Source organism: Phalacrocorax carbo, chromosome 14 (assembly GCF_963921805.1).
Source record: "Phalacrocorax carbo chromosome 14, bPhaCar2.1, whole genome shotgun sequence".
Taxonomy (NCBI): Eukaryota; Metazoa; Chordata; class Aves; order Suliformes; family Phalacrocoracidae; genus Phalacrocorax; species Phalacrocorax carbo.
The window spans coordinates 11,976,124-11,995,554 of record NC_087526.1 but is presented as its reverse complement, the minus strand read 5'-3'; the positions used below and the strand labels follow the sequence as shown (position 1 = coordinate 11,995,554).

The 19,431-nt window shown below is 48.3% G+C and overlaps 1 protein-coding gene across 1 annotated transcript in view; it reads right to left on the bottom strand.

Moving 5' to 3' along the window:
• ZHX3 (zinc fingers and homeoboxes 3) overlaps window positions 1-19,431 on the bottom strand; it is a 51,262-nt gene that overhangs the window by 7,070 nt on the left and 24,761 nt on the right. The window contains exon 3 of the mRNA XM_064465753.1: window positions 229-3,152. Within this exon, the coding sequence (XP_064321823.1) occupies window positions 229-2,992 (2,764 nt within the window). The 5' untranslated portion in view covers window positions 2,993-3,152. The remainder of the gene's footprint in view (window positions 1-228; window positions 3,153-19,431) is intronic.

The following is a 19,431-nucleotide window of genomic DNA, read 5'->3' as shown; positions in this document are numbered from 1 at the left end:
GTGGAGCCAGCATCCAGTGACCAAGACAGGCAGGGGCAGGCAGCGTCTTGCCGGAACCCCCTCTTTCCCAGTGATTTCCTCACCACTTCCTCAGTTAAATCCCAAACAGCAAGACCGGACATTAAACTTTTCCCTAAAGCCTCAGTTTCCCAAATGGGAAACGCTCGGTGCCCCGTGCTCGCCCAAAGCCTCCTGCGCGGCCAGCCCTGCCCGAGGCGGGGGCCTTACCGAGCCGCGTGGCGGCAGGCGGCGGGCCAGGGGCGGCGGGGGTCCCGGCGCTGCCTTCCTGGCCGCCCGGCTCCCACGCCTCGCTGCTCTCCAACACCTCCGAGCTGGCCTCGCACGGCCCTTTCCGGCTTCCCGCCGCCTCGCTGGCACAGCCCTCCTCGGGGACGGCCCCCTTGCTCTCCTCCTCCGCCTTCACCGCAAACCACACCTTGAGCTGCTGGGCACTGAGGTGGGAGCGCTCGCAGAGGCTGGGCAGGTCCTCCTCCCGCAGCCCCTTCTGCTTCTCATAGTAGTCCTCCAGCACCTCCCGGCTGGTGGGGCTGACCTCCACCAGCCCCGGGGGGAAAACCCCCCGCCTGTAGTTCTCATACCACTTCAGCTGCCCATTCTTGTAGCCATACCGGCTGTCCCCGAACCAGCGAATGACCTCAGCCCGCGGCAGGCCCGTCTGGGAAACGATGGCGTCGTACTCCTGGTTCGTGGGTCGCTGGGTCTGCACGAACATTTGCTTCAGCAAATGCCGCTGCTGGGCTGTTTTTTTGAAGTTCAGTTTGGTTTTTGGAGGGGTGGGCGGCCGGCTGGAGCTGCTGTCCCCTTTCTCATTTGCACCAGCCCCCGGTAACTCGTTTTTGCCGTTGGACTCGGTCACTCGGAGGTTTTTCAGGTTGATTTTGATGGGACTCACTTTCCGCTCCACCGAGTTTGGGTTGTTGCCAGAGACGTCGACTGAGCCGTTTTCACTCGCAGCCCTCAGCTCATCTGAGGAGTCTTCTTCTCCACCGCCATTTTCCGCCTCCTCCTCCTGCCGAGCCGCCTCCTCCACTTTCTTATTCTCCTCCGCCACCTTCTTCTTCCTCCTCTCTGAGAACCAACTATCAATCTCCCTCCGTGTCATCTTCGTCTCCCCCCTCAGGCGGTTCACCTCTTCCTCCGCAGGAAGGGGATTTTGGGCAAAACTGCTCTCCAGGGCCTTCAGCTGCTCTGGCGCCCGCTCTTTGTACTTGGTTGGCGTGAAGTCGGGCGCCTGGTGCCATGACTGCCGCCGCGGTGGGTGGTGAGGGGCCGGCGCGGCTGCCACGGGGCTCAGCTCGGCTCCTCTGGGTGAGGCGTCAAAGGCAATTTCGGGCAGGGAATCGAGAGCGCTGTCTCCAGGGAAGACGGCCCGGCCGCCTCTCACGTTCCTGTAATGGTACCTCCTGTCACTAAACCACTTTCTAATCTCCTTGGTGGAAAGGCCTGTGATTTTTGTCAGCCGCTCGACTTCAGCCTGGCCAGGGAACTGATTTCTGCAGAAGCTGCCTTTCAAGGCCGAGAGCTGCTCGTGAGACTTCTTGTTTTTGTACACATTGGGATCCAGGAAGGTCTGCGAGGAGATGGCCGGGCAGGCGGTGAGCAGCGACTGGCCGCTGTTGACCACCTTTACCCCCGACGCGTTGCTGGAGCTCACCGTGCTGTGCTGCGCTGCCGGCGGCGGTTTGGGGACAGAAGTCACTGCCAAGGTGAAGGAGGAGCTGGTGCCCTTCAACCCATTTGCCATGATGGGCTGCGTGACCAGCAGACCCCCCGTCCCCTCCGGCTGCCCCACCACATGGCCCGGTAAAGTGGCCTGAATAAGATGAGGGACACTCCCAGGATTTGCAACCAGCGGCGTGTTCAAAACTGTAATGGTGGGTTGCGGCACAGACTGAATAACAGTGTTGAACATCTTCTTCCTGGCATCTTCAATCTCCTCCGGTGACCAGCTGATGCCCTGCTTCAACCTCTGGGCGGTGAACCAGATCTTCAGCTGCTCTTCTGGGTACTTCGTCACCACAGTCAAGTAGCAGAGCTCGGCTTTTGTGGGGTAGGGAAACTTGTGGAAAGAGTTTTTGAGGAAGCTGTTGGAGTCCATGGCAGCGTTGTACGTTGGAATGCTGCTCAGGGGGATCATCACCTTGGGAAGCGACTTGGACGTAGGTAGCTGCTGATGCAACGGGGGTTGCTGCTGCAGTGACACAAGTTGTGCCACACCTGCCTGTAGAACAGGCACGTTTCCTATGATGGAACCATTCACTATATGAGATGATTTTGTTGAACTTGCAGTGGGCTGACTGACTGGCACGGACCCGTTTGGGAATGAATGCTCTCCGTCTTTCACCTCCGACTCACTGCCCAGCTGACTTGACACATTCTCCTTCAGTGTGTGGATTTTTTTGGCCTCTGGTTTACCTTTCATTATCTTCATGATAGGGGTTTTGGTAATGATAATTTCAGACTGGCTGTCCACCCCTTCTTCAGGGACCTCTCCTGGAAGGTCATGGCTGCTGGTGGCCTCACAGAGACTTTGCTCCACAGTTGTATGATTGTCCTGCTTAGCCACCCTCCAGATGAAGTTCGTTTCACTGGCGTGCAACTCTGCATTGTGGTGTGAAAGCCCTTCGTGGCTATTTGCCAGGAAGTTGCATGCAACACATGCAAACGCAGGGTCTTTCCTAAAGTCTAAGTGCTCAGAGTCCAAGTGTCCAAAGAAGTGATGAACGTCTTGACATCCAAAGTCACAAGACTTGCAGATATAAGTGTCGCTATCAGCAATGCCACGGTGCCCGTTAGACAAAGCTCCGTTATTACTGTTACTGGCACCAGCATCACTAGCTGCTGGCCCTTCAGCAGGAGCATCTTGTTGCGTTCCTTCATGATCATCTACAGCATCCAGTTCAGTCTCCTGAAGCACCAGTGTTTTTACTGGTATCATGCAGGGAGTTGTGGATTTTCTTTTGCTAGCCATCACTACAATTGATCCAGATGATTATTTTTCTTTCATTTAAATTAAATTCAAGTTTAAAAAGCGCTATTGCAAGTGCTCTGTGGTCTAGATTCCAGCAAATTCATAATGTCCCAAGGAGTTGTTGTCAAATGTTGACGAATGTTCATATTTGCCACTGAACCTGAGGACAAGGAAAGGGAGGAGGGGTTAGTTCCCTTGGTGTTAGACAAAAACTGTCCTGTTATTTAACTGTTTAACTCGATAAATCATTTTCAGTCTCTTTTGCTGGAAAAATTTAACTTGACCTTGGATTTTCTGTATTTTCACACGCACAAACTGTGAATCACCTGTTTAAAAAAAACCACACAAACATGCCTCTTTTACAGCCCACATCGAATTCTCATCTGAGGAGGAAAAATGCCAAAATTTCCCCTCGCCCTGCCAAGACCCATCACCAGTATTTCGGCAGGGAGAACCGTGCCTGGGCTCCCTGCATGCCCAGGCTCCCAGCTCAGGAGGAGCCACCAGGCAGGGTCACCCTGGGAAAGCCGTCTGCTTTACATCAGAAAAACCTGATGAAAAATCAACACGTTCCCTACAGAATGTTTCGATTTCTTAAAAATCGGCATTTTCCAACCATCCTGTCGGGAAGTTTCTCGCCAGCTCAAAGCGCCGTGCCTGTGCCAAGGGCCTCTGCCTGCAGAGATGCCTGGAGCTACGCGCTGCAGGGACCAAGAAGGCTGTAGCCAGGTCCGCGTATTTTAGCCCTCCTCGCTCAGCAAGCCTGCAAAGCATTTGTGAGATTCCTTCCCCACCCTGTGTACATTTCATTACTGTTTAACAGCATCTGTTGAGACTCCATCTGGAGCTGCAGGAGAAGGTAAGGTCCCAAAACTCAAGGGCAGCATCACACACGTTCCTGGCTCCCTGCCTTCCCCTCCCACCACCTTTGCAGCTTCTGGCACTCACGCAACTCAGTGCACTGGGGTATTTCCTAAGAAAGTGTAATTCTTCTGCAACAGAAGCCCATTTTGCTGAGCACGAGGTGACCAGAGATCTGTCACATATTTAAAAAAAAAAAAAAAAAAAAAAGAAAGAAGAAAGGAATCGTTTTCTCTCTCACTCCCTCCTCCACCAAAAGCTAAAGCATAAAGCAGTTCCCGTGGAAGGCCAGGGCATTAGCCACAACCTTATTCCTGGCCTGACATAGCTTTGCCAACTGCACAGCGGATGCTCCATGCCTGAGATCACGACCCGAGGGCAGTAAAGCTGTCTGCTGTAGCTGGCACCAGGAGTCACTTGCCTGGTGACGGGTCCAATGACAGAGAAGGCAGCACATCTGAGGGAGCAACACCTCTGCCCTAACCCCTCTGTCAACCTTTCATGCAGCAACTCTGCTTTTTTTCTTTTAAACACAGGGATAAAATGGTATTTTTCCAGATTGCAAGGTCACTTGGAAGCATACGGACGCACTGATTCATATTACAAAGACTCAGTGCCAGATTTTCCTGGGATTTACAGTAATAGCAAGAGAGCTTTATAAAAACACTCAAAAACTTGAACTTAAGAAAAAAAAAAAAAAAAAGACCAACTTACCATCCTAGCAGATGACTCACAGAGGTAACTCCTATCAGTTACAGCAGTTGTGCACCCGTAGCTTTCTCATATCAGATATTCTGAGAAATGCAGATCGGGCAAATGACTTCGTGGTGCTTATGCAATACCTCCTCTGCTTATTTTTGTCGGTAGCTTTTAGAACAGAGGAATGAAAGGTCCTAATGCAAAACATCAAATGGAGGAAGTACAATTTGACCTCCCTAACTTGATTAGAACTTTTTAAAAAAAATTGTTCTGAAAGCTGACATCATTTTTTCCAAACAGGAGAGCCTAGATGGCCGACTCTGGCCTCAGCAACTCTCAGGCACCGTTTAAAAGACTGATGGGAAAACGTAACTTCCCGTTAATGTGGGCTGATCTGAGATTACAAAACAGTCCTGTAAATAGTGTTAGTCATCACTGAACTTGGCATCAGAAAAGACTGTTTGCTATGCTAAAGCTTCGTGAAAAGCTAGAAATAATAACTTAAAAAAAATCTATAAATAAAAAAGTATTAAAGTTTCGATCTGGATTTAGACAGTGCGAATTGCATGCTCTCAATACCTGCTTTATGCCACCCTCATCCCACCTTTTCGTGGTTAGTCTTTCCCTCTGCAGAGGGCCAGAAAGTTATTCATTAGCATTAGCAAGTCAAATACTTGGATGACTATGAATGGGCTTTGCTATTCAAGAGGGGAACAGCATCCATTTGACACCAATCCCAAGATGCTCATTTTTGATGCTAAGTTAAATATTACACAATCTAGCCGGGTACGATGACCTTTCCAAGTCAAGTCAATTAGGAAAAAAACAGTAACACCAGCCTAAGGCTACAAAATATAGCTTTAAAGGCTAAAAGGAGTTTCAGGTCAGAGAAGCTACGGTTAAAAGGAATTCTTATTTAATTTTATTCTGCTGCTCTAACATAGGTCAGGGAGAAAATGCTGGGCCCTCTGCAAGGTTTTTCATTTCCAACAAACTCCTGATAGAGATCCAGTTCCAGAGTCTCCATTACTGAGACAGCTCAAGTCCCAGATGGATCTTACCTAGTGTTTATGGAGTCGCCAGATATCAAAAAGATTACTTTTATCTGTCAACAGGGTAAATTTGACACAAAGCAACAGAGACACACAAAGACCCCCGTTGCAACACATTAACAGAGTGCCTATTCTGCCATTGTTTGACTATTGTTTTGGGTAAACATGAATGGCCTGACTCACCTATGGAGAACCTAAAAGCTCTGCATTTCATTTACCAGCACATTTGCATCAGGCTCCATGCTCTCTCCAACAACTTTCCTTAAAAATGCAATCAAAGCAGCCCCAGCCGCCACAGCTCTCCTGCTGGGGCTCCAATGTTAATGCCACCTGAGAACACAGATTGCAAATTTAGCTGGAAGTGAATCACAGTGCCAATTTATTGGGAAAAAAAAGTATTAATCAAGTGTACTGTTTGTCCGTTTCATTTCCATGGAACAGTTGCATAACCACATGTTCGGAGCATGTTTTATTCACTGCTCACCTTCTGGAATGCACTAATACTTTAATACACCACTAATATATAACAGAATAATTCACTGATTTCTCCATCATTAAAGTAAGCGAGGCTGCTTTAATGGATAGGGTAAATTAATGGCAGAAAAATGAATCAATTAAAAAAACAGCCTTACAACAGAGCTCAGTATACCACCACTGCAAACGCCTCAGACCAATCTGCACAGCCGTGTAATATTTTATGATTAACTGGAGCAAAGAGACATTAGCTGAATGGAGTAGCTACCTAGCAGCCAGGAAGATAAAGGGGATATACTTAAATTCATGGATCCTATTTAATTTATACCTGCTAATTTAATAGTGAGGTAGCAGAGTAAGCAGGTGGAATGACCTGTGTACCTAAACCTGCTGCTGCTGTTGGAATTTGAGGGAAAACTGACTTAAAGCAGAGTCAAACCAATTCAGTCCCAGTGATGCTCCCAGAGAAACTAATGCTGGAAGGGAAGGCAGCCCAAAGGCTCCTTTGGCCAGGTTGCATCCCAGCCCAGCATCTGGCTGGGTGTACATTTCTCTCATATCTAGAGCACCAGGAACTGACCCTGGGGCTGACGTGTGCTCGCTCACACAACTGTGAGACAACAGTGCACACCCCGCTCCTGGACAGGGCAGAGCAGCCCGGCCTTTGCACAAGCCAGGCATGAACCCAGGTGAACGGCTTGGGTTGGGTCGTGGCTTCCCATCCTTGACGTACGGCCTTGATTGCTTGTCTGCACAGCTCCCAGCTTGCAACAGTTAAAAAAAATCACCACGGGAAAGCTCTGCTTAGATGCAGTAGATGCAGTTTTATGCTGTTGTCACCACACCATGGCTACAGGGACAGCCAGGTTGGTGGCCACCCATCTGTTTCTCAAGGGTTGCAGCTCAGAAGTGGACAGCCCTGTACTCAGAGCCAGCGGGAAGGGATGGGGAACTGCAGGCTCCCGCACAGCCCACGTCTGCCCTTCTCTCATCTGTGCGGGAGGCCCATGAAAGCCACACACCAGCAACCCACCTCCAGCTTACAAACAACTAGCAGGAGCACTGCAAGACTTGCTAGGCTGTGATTTCAACTACCCCTAGTGATTCAGAAAATAATAATAGAGGAGGAAGACGGAAGCTGTTAAATCTGGGGTTCCAATCCATGAAAACAGTGCAGCATTTCTGCTAGAGACAGCCCAAAGCTACAATGCTGCTGTGAGCACCCTCCTTCAGAACCATCTCCTGTACCAGCCCTCCTTCCTCCCCAGCACAGGAACCTTCCCGTCCCCATCGGCAGGTCCAGGTACACACCGCTAACCCTCTGCAGAGCAGCTTTGCCTCCGCTGAGAAAACAATGCTGAGACCGGTCAAAGTGAGCTTAGCAATTTCAGAAAATTTACTTCTGCAGAGATTAACAAAGGGAGGTTTCGAAATCTGCACTGCTGAGTATGAACTTTCAGCTTTTTCCAGCTTGGCTGGATATAACTGGTTTGGTTTTAAATGTTTCAGTGAATTAATGAGTTAGGTTGTTAATGCAAAACATTCATTCCACGCAGTGCCAAGGTCCCAGTTAGAAGATTAATTTTTGTGACCTTTTGTAAACCTCGCCTAGAAACAACAACCAGAAAACCCACCAGGCAGCATCACCAGCCAGCCAGCGCACAGCCAGGCACAGCCGCTCCGGTCCCACGGCCTGGGCACGGGGACGATGGGAGAGTCGCCCTTCTCTGCCCCAGCCCAGCCATCTCCTGCATGCCCAACGCTCACGCTGGGGACAAGGCTCCATGTGGATACATAGGATGGCTACGTGCTCTGCTGTGGGCTCCAGTGTTTGATGCAGCAATGCTGAAGAGTAAATGCTCAGTTCAAAAAAAATAGAAAAAAAAAATGACACCAAAATAGAAGTAAAATAACAGTTTTCTCAACACTTTCAGTGCCTGCTAGGCAGGCAGACACACTCCCCAGGTCAGGGACAAAGTTGATGTTTCTGTCTCATATGAAGCCAAGCACAATATTGGCACTTCAAATAACACCGGTTTGTTTTTAAGCTGAAACTCTGCAGGCCCCAGCTGATACCATAATATGGGGGAAAAAAATGAAAAAAATAAAATCAAAGGAGGGAAAAAGTTGACGCTGAGAGTTTTTGTCTCTCCCCTTTAGGCTCTACCTCCAGCCAGGCGCAGAAGATGCACATCTGTCTTTGGGAAGTCCACAGATGACTTCCCAACTTCAATTGGTAATCAGCAAGTACAGGCCAGTAAAAAAAAAAGAGATCCCTGTGGCCAGCACCAACAAGTGGGTGCTCTCCGCAGCACCCAGACCCGAAGGCTGAGCCACCTTCCCCTTCCCACCTCCCAGCGCCCCAGAGACGCAGCGGGTCCCCCAAAGCACAGCAGACACCTAGTTTGCTCTGAGCAGCACTGTGTGCCAGCTCAGTAGTCTGGACCTGGGTGCATTTACCTGGGTGCTAGGGAGGGGAGGAAAAACAGGTCCACGCAGCAGCAAGTGCAGGTGTATGAGAGGCGCAGCCCCTGTTGCCAGCCACGGCAGTCCCAGGACTCTTTTGGTTAGGCATTAACATTTGTTCTGCATTTGGAGTCCGTTCATAAGGAGTCATGTAGGGGTTTCACCAATTTTATTAATTTATTGCCAAAATGTGCCCAGTGTGGGCTGGTAGGAGGGAAGAAGGCTGGAGATTCCTGCACTCTCCAGACCCAGGTGAGAAGGGGAAAGGCTTGTTCCCTGGCCAGAGGCTGCCCCACACCAGCTCTAACGTGGGTTTCATCACCACAGACTTGGAGTCACAGGCTTTAGTTACAACAAAAGCATAACCAAGCACGGGGAAAGGCACGAAACAGTATCGCCAACGGGCTTTGAGGACACAGTCCCCTGCCAGCAACAGGGCAGCTATTGCTAATCCATCCCAGGAACACACTACGTGGATGGACATGCTCTGGCAATTTAGCAAAGACCTCTCCAGGCTACGTCCCTGTGGTTCACTATGGACAGACACAGTTAGAGTGAACATCCCACCTCTCAGAGCAAATCCCAACTTCCCGGGTGCGGACGGGACCTCCTTAGCTGTGCCAGCAAGGCTCTCTAACAGAGAAGAAAAGGCAAGATTTGGCAGGGCCGAGGTCCTCTGTTCCTGGTCTATGGCTGTGCATCTCGGCTAGATGGGGTCCACCCATCCTCCCTGGGTAACTGTTTGCAAAGCCTGCAGTTGGAAGGGAAATTGCAGGTTGGGATCATCTCCAGCAGCCTAAAAACAACAGCACCAGAGCATCACCCTGGCTCCCAGCAAGTGGTGTGCATCTCCATGCCATGCCATCTGGAGGTAGCATCTGGCGCCCAAAACATGGTTCATAACCCAGACTAAGGTCATGACACTTAATTCTTTCGGGGTTTAACCCCATACAGGACTGCAAGTTCCCATGAATGAACAGTTAATGAGATTTTCTCCTCCAGAACAGATTGCTACTGCACTCAAAATTCAGGTGCTCTCAACAAGAACAGGGAAAGCACCCAGCAATAAAATAACCGCAACCTGAGAGAAGCCACGCAGGCAAGAAAAGTCACTTTGCATCTTACTATTTTGCACCCCACAAATGTACAAACACATGCACAAATTTCAGCAGTTTTGAGCTTCAAGCAGCATCACATAGTCAACATTTGTATTAAGGAACAATTTCTCTTTATGTCGACTGGTCAGGGTGCTTTGTAGCTTAAGCCTGGCTTTGAAAACGTGTGTACAGTCTAAAGGCAGTGGAAGCCAGTTGACCGAACAATCGTATTCATTCTCCATTACTTGGCAGGCCTAGAGCAGAAAAGCGTCTTTCCCATTTAGGCTAGTTAAACAGAGCTATTCATTAAAATTTCACCCTTCCACAAAACTGCTGTACTTCATTTAAAATTTGCCTTTTAGAGAAGACCTCTCTCCTCTGCCCCGCAATGCTCCTCATCGCCCTATTTCATTTCACCTATTTATGAGCTGTGTTTTCAGATTGCTCTCGTGCTTCCAAATCGGCAGCAGCTCGCCTTTGCCGTCATTACCTGGGTAGAGGCTGGCTTGCTGCCTTAGCACTCAGGGACTAATGGTAATTATCTCTGCTTTTTTTTTTTCAGATGAGCACAAAACCAAGCGAGATGGAAGGCTAGAAAGGGGTGGCTGAAACAGAACACGAATAGAGTATAAAAATAGGTCACTAGGATAATATAACCTTTAGACTATTGGCAATGTGCCCCTCTTAGAGACAAGCCTGCGTGCTACATTTCAGAAAAATGTCAGGAATAAAAAAACCAAAACACAACGCACATCAAAACAAAACCACTGATCATCCCTCGGAGCTTTGCGTGCTTCTGTTTGAACATCACTAACATTAATTCAGTCACTGCTTCTCCTCTGCCCTCATCCATTTGATAGAGCACAAAATAAATGTTATGCAATCATACCATTAACATCTTCCCCTCCAAAAAAAAAAAAAAGGTCTCTTTTGGCACAGAGGCTTCATTACGGATTTGCTCCAAGTTACACTACCTTAGCAGGGTTCACAGTCCCAGCATCCCAGGGACCCACCTCCGTAGCTTCAATCCTCACATTTTGTCCATGTTGCAAAACATTCCTGGCGTGTCCCCAAAGGAAAAGGTCCAGCAGACAGATAATCATCTCTCGACAGAGCCAGCTCTGAGGTTACCGCTACTGGCAGAGGACACCAGATAGCATTAATGGAGCTTCAAGAAGTCCCTCCCCTCATCAGTATCTGGGTCTCCCATCACCTCACACTCAGCTGGTGAATACCAGTGCGTTGGTTTGTGCCTGAACAGGACAGTACAAGAACTTCACTCATGTTTATAAATGCGGACGAGCTCCCATTTCAGCCCCCTGTGCTTTCTCTAGGTTTTCTTTTTGCTTGCACTGTCAGGGATCTCTTTGTGATTGCAGCTTGATCACAGGCTCCTCAATGGCCCCACACAGGTCAGTAATATTCAGCCACACCACGTTCGGACTTGCTACATGCCTTGCGATTCCATGCTTAGAGCTTACGATCAAGCATCACTATTTAGGCAGGGCAAGACCAGCTTTGGCAGATGCAGCCCTTTGGACTGCATGTGAAAAGGGGTAGGTTACACCTAAAATGTACTACCTTGTAATTTTATTATCTGAGATTGCTGAACTGGCTCCAAACCAAAAAACTATCGGGGAGCTAGGAGCAAAGACTCCTGGTTCCCAAAGCAAAATGAGAACGAGAGGTAGATCCCGGTACATGTTAAACTTCTGACAAGGGTACTCAAATCTCTTAAATGAGAAGGAAACGCTCGGCCAAGCTGCCGAGGAGTTCACAGGTATGAGCACCCGATGGCAACAGAGCACATGAAGTACAGAAGCCCACCGTGTTCTCGGCGCAGCTGCAGCCTGCCCAGCCCCAAGGGCTCATTTCAGGTGAAGCCTCTGAGCCCATGTTTCTGAAGCACTTCTGCTCACAACCCCACTTCCAGGTTTGCACATCCACCTCCATATGGGTGACCACATTTGGGGACCATCACCCCATATTTGGGAACCACAGCTCTAGATGCTAGCACAAGATTTATTGTTAAAAGAAAATCAGCATCAGCTCTTATACACCGAAACGATCCTGCTGCAGAACCACAAACCCAAAAGCCTGCTAGAGGGTCACACAGTTTTCTCACCGAGCATCCAAGTCCTTTGTACAACGAAGAAACACTTGCTGAAGACAGGCTGATCACCAGTTACCGAGCGGCCACATAAGGGACAGACCCGCAGCAATTCCAGGGAAGTAGTGTCCGGAGCTTTAAAACAAGATGTGGGTGGGAAGGACTTAACCAAGCTACTAAATAGTACCAGACAGCAAGCGTAGTGTGCTGGAGCTGATCATCTGCAGCACAGACTGAAGACTATTAGAGTGCTGCAGCCCCTTCCCAGCTGAGCATTTTTGGATTACTTCATCCACGGTGCCCTTTTGCAATATGCTAGCTTCAAGAGCTGCGTTACGTTCTGGCTCAGCATCAGCTCCCATTCCCCCACTTACAGTTGCTATAACCAAAAAGACAACTGCAAAATACTTCCGCTGAAAGCAAGGAAACGGGGTTTGGCAGGTCGGGACCGTGGATTTTTTTATTTTTTCTCCCCCATGGATCCTGCTTCAGAGTCATCCTTTCAGACCTTAAGCACAGCCGATGGCTTTTGCAGCTTATTGAGTCCGCTGGTTTATGGCAATGTTTTTCTGCTCACTGAACTGGCTCATTCTTTCAGCAGAACAAACTGTTCCACGTTGAGGCAGGAGTTGGCTGTGTTTTAACAAAGGATTTTTCCCTTCTGACAGTGTTTTGCAAAAGACCCAAAAAAAAGAGTTTGGAGCCAAGTTACAAAAGGTCAGGAGAGGCAAGTCAAGCACTGGGTGTAGTTCCTGTATGTCACAGCTAGTCAAGGAAATGGGTGGGGAGAAGAGGAATGGCATTTCAAGCTGCAATAATATGTATAAAGTGATATTAATGAGGAATGGGCTTTTGAATGAGGATGGCAAGTATGCAGGCGCTATAATTTTTGCTTAACAAGAACAGGCTTGTTAGGTAGGCTGAGGTCTCCACAATCATTTATCCATGTCAAGTATGCATTTGAGAGAGTTCAAGTAGCACTAGTAGCAAGAAAAAGGCAGTCATCTTTGCTTCCCCTCCCCAAGCTGATTTCAAGCAGCTACTGTACTCGTCTCCCATCAGCCAAATGAATATTCAAAAGGCTTTTGCCAAGCAAATGCCAGTCAATCACCAGCACAATGCTTGGGGAAAGAAATACTGGGCGGAGACACCTGCGTGGGACTGACACCTTGTCTCCCCCCAGCCCTACTAGCATCCTACCCATTTTTAACGCGGGGCAAAGTACTCCTGCAGAGGTTTGCTGGGTGCCACAGCTGCTCTGCCAGCTCTTTTCCCTGCCACACCACTAGAGCATTGCTGCTGCATGGAGGATGAGCATCCACTAGCAAGGGTGCTATGGGTGGGGAAGGACCCCAGCACTGTGGTCCCAGCCCTCCCTAAGGAGCTGACAACAGATCTTCCCTCTCCTAGAGGCTGGGACCACAAACGATTTTGGCATTGGATGGAGGGGTTCCTGGTGAGGCCCCTCTCCCTGTTCAGCAGCAGCAGCTGGCAGGGCCAGGGTCTTTCGGTGCTCTCCATGGTGCATGGACAAACCAAGATGGCCAACTCCGGCCTTGCAGATGTTGGGAGGAGGGGAGCCAAGGGGATCTGCAACAGTTGACAGTATGTCATGCCTAATACTCAAGCTTTTCCAGACCTCGGAGGATCCTTGAATAGAAAGAAACCAGCCATCACTGGAACACAGCCACTTTTGTGGCTGGAAGGGGCAGATGTTCAACCCCATACAACAATGCAACACAACAGTTGAAACTGTAAGTGAAGAATGCTGCATCCACTTAAAACTGAAGAGGGAAATTTGGGTCATCACCTAATTCTAGAACTACCATTTGGTCCTAATGCTTATAGCTCACATACCTACCCTGAAAGAGTGGCACAGGGTTTTCTTTCATTGCCTTAAATAGACAATACCTCAGCCTAAAGCGTTGAACCACAAGAACTTCAGAAGCATATGGTCAGACTGGCAAGTTTTCAGCTCCTTCAGCTGAAACACCATTTTCCAAAGAAGTTCAACTCCTTTTTTAGTACCTACATACATGATAGACTTCCAGAAGTCCCTACTTCCCAATAGGGCCTGCTGGCATAGAGTAGGGCAGACCATTAAGAGAGCTCAGCATGCTAACATCCAAATTCTTTGCTGAGATATGCCTGATGAGAAGCCAAGCTTCAGAAGTCCTCCTTACCGCAGCTAATGTCAGGTGGATGCTCCACCACTCAGTTGCCAAGAGCAGGCATGGAGAACTACATCATCCCTACCATCAAACCCTCATCCACTGAGCCCCAAGAGCTCACCGGAGACAACCTTCTCCCCTTCTCTGAAACATTCACCATTTCTTTTCAGATTGATAATATGAGAAAATATGAATTTGGGGCTTCATTCAAGATCTCCATGGGCAAGATCCAGGTGTCTGAATCGCGCACCTGCCAGCCAAACACAATCCTTGTCATCTGTGCTCTGGTTTGAAAACTATTTGTTCAAAACCATTTGTCAAGCCACTCTGGATGGTATGCAGAGATACAGAACAAAGTTCAAGGGTTATTTGTGATATGAACCATGCTTGTCAGGACTTGACTATTCCTCCAGCTGTTTAGTGACACTTGGAATGGATTGTCCCTACTGGAGAGTCAGGGTTTTTTTAGTTGAAAACTCACCACCCTCTGTAGGTCAGCTGTGAGCTGAAAGCATCCCAGTTATTTACTGCTGGAAGCTAAAGGAATTTCCTTACACTCAGAAGACAGACATTTAAAATTAGTTTCAAGTACAGTTGTGATAAACAAATCATGTTCTTTTTCTCTGCTTTTTTTTTTGTTTGTTTTTTAAATCATGCCTTCTTGTCTAACTAGCCTTTTCCTTAGCTGCGCTCTGCAACTCATCCAAAAATTCATTCACAAGGATGCAGGGGAACTATAGACATCTCTCGAGAAAAATCAGCTAAGCCAGATCCCTGCTTTCAGAGCTCTCCCTTCAACACTCAATTCTCCAGGGACCTCATTTTTTTTGAGCACAATTTCAAAAAACCCCAAACCACCAAGTATTTGGCTTTCCCCCCCCACCCCTTCCTGTGAAGAATGGAAGGTTGGGAGTTGGGTTGTTACCTTCCTACAGAGGGCATGGGCTCAGGACTTCAGCTCTCTGCCAACAGCCAGCCGGTGAAGTCTGTTGCTGGCTGGAAGACAAGCTCACTAGTCCCCTCCACCTACCCTGTTCAACAGCTGGGGGATGGAAGGAGCTTTTGGCAGACCAACGAGGAAGACAAGAGGTGTTTTAAAACAGTATGATGGCCCAAGTACAGGGTTTGGGGTTTTGGACTGAAGTCTCCTGCAAGCCTTTATTCAAAATATTGATGCACTCATTAATCTGTGAATCACAAGGTCTTGATATGAGGACATTCATTTAAAAAATTCAGGCACGCTGAGAGAATTGCTTCTTTGCCATATGTTAGCGAGTCTGCCCATGAACTGCCAGCAATTACTAAGCCTCCACTCTGTATTCAAAGCTCTATACAATGGAGTTTATTATTTTTAAGCCTTTCACACATCAATGTAGTGAACTTAAGAGCGCTATTTGGAAGATTAAGATACGAACACCACCAAATTATTCAATTTACCTCCAATGCTGAGCACTTATTTCTGTAAAAAGTCACAGCTAATACTACATTTCCAACTGCCAACAGAGAGAAATACTTACAGCTTTAAGTCACACTGCAGCACGGTCTCGTAAACCAAATTTCGGAAATAAGAACAAGGAAATTACTATCATTATGCAAACAGTGCCCAATTACTGCCAAGCCATTCCGAATCTATCTTCAGGTCTTGGTCATAGGCTTCAAAAATACACCCATAGAAATTACAACCCGAGGAAATCCCCACTCTCTCTGTGGGCAGCCATGTGTGAAGGTACATCTCCAACAGCTGTATTATATGAGTTTTCTCATGCAGGATTATAGGCATCCATACACGCGCAAAGAGGCTTGCTACCACCTCACTGCCCCCGCTCTTTGCCTGCTCAGGACAGTCCCACAGAGGAGTTTTGCCAGCGATGTGCCAGCCCCAAGGGCTCCTCCACATGCGTTTGGATCTTGCTCCCATGTTCTCAGCCCACGTGGTAGAAACCCAGTCCTGTCCCCACAGGCAGGTGCTGGCTCACCTTGAAAGAATGACACCACTTGCTTTTCCAAGGAACTCTGCACGCCCCCCTTTGCAGAATTAAGGCCACTGCGGAGCCACATCACTGGCTTGGCTCTCCAGCATCCTGTTCTGGGGCCTTTGCGCGTGCCACAGAAACACATAACCACCCAAAAGCTGGGAGGGACTGCTGGAGGACATCTGGGCCAACCCCCCCACTCCCAGCACAGAGTTTCCATCAATTCTTCACCAGGCAGGCAAAGCTGCCTATCAGTACCAAGCTCCTGTTTCCTATAAATTTCTGCTGCATGGATACAGACCAGCTTTCTGGCCATTTGTGTAATTTACAGAGACTGCTGAGTAATACTGTGTTCAAAAATCCAGAAGAATTGCTCAAAAAATAAAAACAGACAAAAGAAACACCAAACCATAAATGTAGGCAGGTTCCAGGACTTTTTGCCCCTTCCTCTGACAACAGCAAATAGAGTATACTAATAGCTGCTTTATTTGCCCAAATCGGACATGCAGACAGGTGACACAAAGGGGAGCAATGGGAGAAAAAAGGGAAAGGATTTGTGCCTGTTTTCTATCATTACGCTGCTTAAAGGAGAGCCAACTGCTGCATTTTGTGCTCTTGTGCTTTGCCCTTCGCAAACATTGGTGTGGGTTAGACAAGACTGGGTGCAGGACTAGCAGGATGGGAACCACATCCTTCCAGGGGAAGGAGGGAATAACCAAGGAATGAAACGAAATAAGAGTCAATTAAAAAAAAAAATCAGTTTGCCTGTTTGAAGGCTCTCATTTCATTAGAGCTGATTTAACTTTAAGCCTTCAGAGAAAAGCTGTCTTTCAGGAATCTAAAATTTCCCAGCCCTTCAACTGAGCATGGAAAGGTCTCATTGCAAAGTATACCATGGATAACAAAAATATTCCCGATTTACACCATGAAAAGCATCACAGCCTATCTTATAACCTCAGAGAAACAGAAATCAAACACCTCCTCCTTTTTCAGAAAAAAAAAAAAAAGAAGGGTGGTCTCATTACACAGTCAAAAGTGTTCATAATCATTAGGGTGAATGGCAACATATATATCAACTCTGCTTAACATAACTAATAAAACAACAGGAAAGACTAAACTGCAGATGTCCACCAAGGGGACCATAATGTAAAAATAATATTTCTGCTGTGTCAGCAGGCAGTTTGCAAATACAGGAATGGGGATGACCAGCCAGCTCAGAGGCTTGGTAGTGGCATGATGGAGCCTTTAATTTCCAGGGCAGCAGTCCAAATCGTAGCCATGTTAGCAGAACATGGTCCTCCAGGTATCTGCTTTCTTCCTTGGGCTGGGAGAGAGCAGGCTTGGAAACATCTCTGTGATACTGCACTGAAATGACAGTGTGTCACGCTGGACAAAGCTCAGGACAGCAGGAACTCCCTCCATACACGAGCCCATAATCACCTGCCGACAAAACATTAAGCAAATAGATGTCTGCAATGTCAGGGGAGCAAGGGGAAGAAGTGCTCACAGTCTGCACGACTCGTCCCAAATCAAGTTGGAAGCAGATGAGGTAGCTTTGCAGTGAAACCCCACAAGGATAATGCTCTTAAGATCAATCACACGAATCCTTGCATCAAGCTGCTTACCCCAGTGGCCAGGATCAGGCAGAGCAGCCAAGCGAGAGGGTTCATTAATTGAACTCTCCCCGGATTAATGCTGTAAAACTGTACGTACCTTCCAGTGACAGCTGGGAAAGTGGTTTGCAGCAGTGTCCAAAACACTGAAGAGCTATACTGCCGCTCTTTTTGAGGTTCTTCTAGACTGTCTGCTTTCACATCAAAAGGACTCAGTAATCGATAGGGGCAGCGCCCAAAATTCAGGGCCAGCTGCTCCTATCTGTACCCTTCATCCTCTCTCCCCTTCTAAAATCAGGCACAAGTCTCATCACCACCTGGCAAGTGCTGGTGAGTGGTGAAAAGCTGCCAGCGAAGAAGATACCCTCACCTTTTAGGTTACACAAGTTGCCATCTTGGGCAAGGCCCCATGGGACTGCAGCTCCCCACCGGCCAAGCCTTGCTTATAGGAGGATATTCAGATTACAGGGAGCAACACAACTGCCATCCCCCAGAGCATACAGGTGTTCTGAAACTGTTCACCAGGGATCATCTACATTAAGAAATTGCTGCTAGCCTCCTCCTTGTTGCCTGGCTGCTTCTCCTCATCCCTCCCTTCCTCTACCAGCAGTTATTTCCACAGCATTTTACATTCATCCCAAGGGATGCTTGTTGAGCCTCTACCCAGAGCATCTCCTTCTAGGATCCTCCAAGAGACAACTCTGAAGGCTCTCAGAAGTCACATACCCATATGACTTCCATACACATGCACACCAGTCTGGAACTCACCCTCCCCAATGTACAAAGTGGCTTAAATGATTAAGAGACCCACAACTTAGGGAAAAGTCTATGGCCTTCAATGTGCATTGTCCCAGCGTGAGGATGACACAAATACTGCAAAGGGAAAAGAAGGTTGGACAGGATAAGTGCCTGAAAACACCACGTCCCCATATTGACAATTTGATTTCTTCCCTTTTACCAGTGTTGGACCTGCTGTTCAAGACAGTTTTACTGTGGGAGGGTTCCCAGCTACAGGCACAGTCTAAGGGAATAGATGGCAGACCTACCTGAAGTCTGAGGTTTGCAATCCCCTGGTCTAGAAGCAGCCCCAACCTGCTATCCTGCCCCAGACAGCACGTGCTGCCAGCTGCCCAGCCTTGCAGCATCCCACCTGGCACGTCATTAAATAACTCAAGATACCTTGAAGAGGAAAGTGTTTGGGGTTTTGGTTTTTGGGAAGGGCAGAAAGGAGATGAAAGCAAAGCTTCTGTCCAAAGGGGATGGATTTTCCCAGCTGCTGGGCCTTGCTCCTTGCATAGGTGATAAAAACTTCATACGACACATAGACCAAAAATGAGAGCGCTGGCCCCAGTTTACATTCTGCTGCTAAGTTGCTTTGGCGTGCTTCTCAACAGCCCGCAAAAGCCATTGAATCCAACTATATGACCAGAGGGAAATACAGATATCTGTATTGTCATTATTTGTGGAGAGTCAGATATTCCCCAGGAGCATTTTTACCCCCCCACAAACACTATGAGGTCTGATTTTCTGCCACATCTCAGATGCTCATTTCCATCTACTCAACCACAGCACCCCACACCAGCTGGAGCTCAGCCGCTGCCAGAGGTTCTGACACGGGGCCGGGGTCTCAGGCCAGCGGCTCTCCTGGATCCACCCCAGACCATCAGGCTCTTGCAGAAGGAAGAGGGGCTGCATGCCATCAAGATGAAGGAGGTTCAGCATCACTCATTCTGCAGCTCTGTTGCACCTGAAAGGCAAGGCAGCAGGAGGTAGCTCCTGTCAGTGCCTGGATGCAGCTATCATGTGGAAGCTTCCCATAGGAACAGCAAGGGGTCTTCTTGGCACAACATGGGAGCCAGCAAGCCCCCTGCCCCACTGGTTTTCTACCTTTCCAATTGGGATGTTTTAGAACGTTTCAGGCAT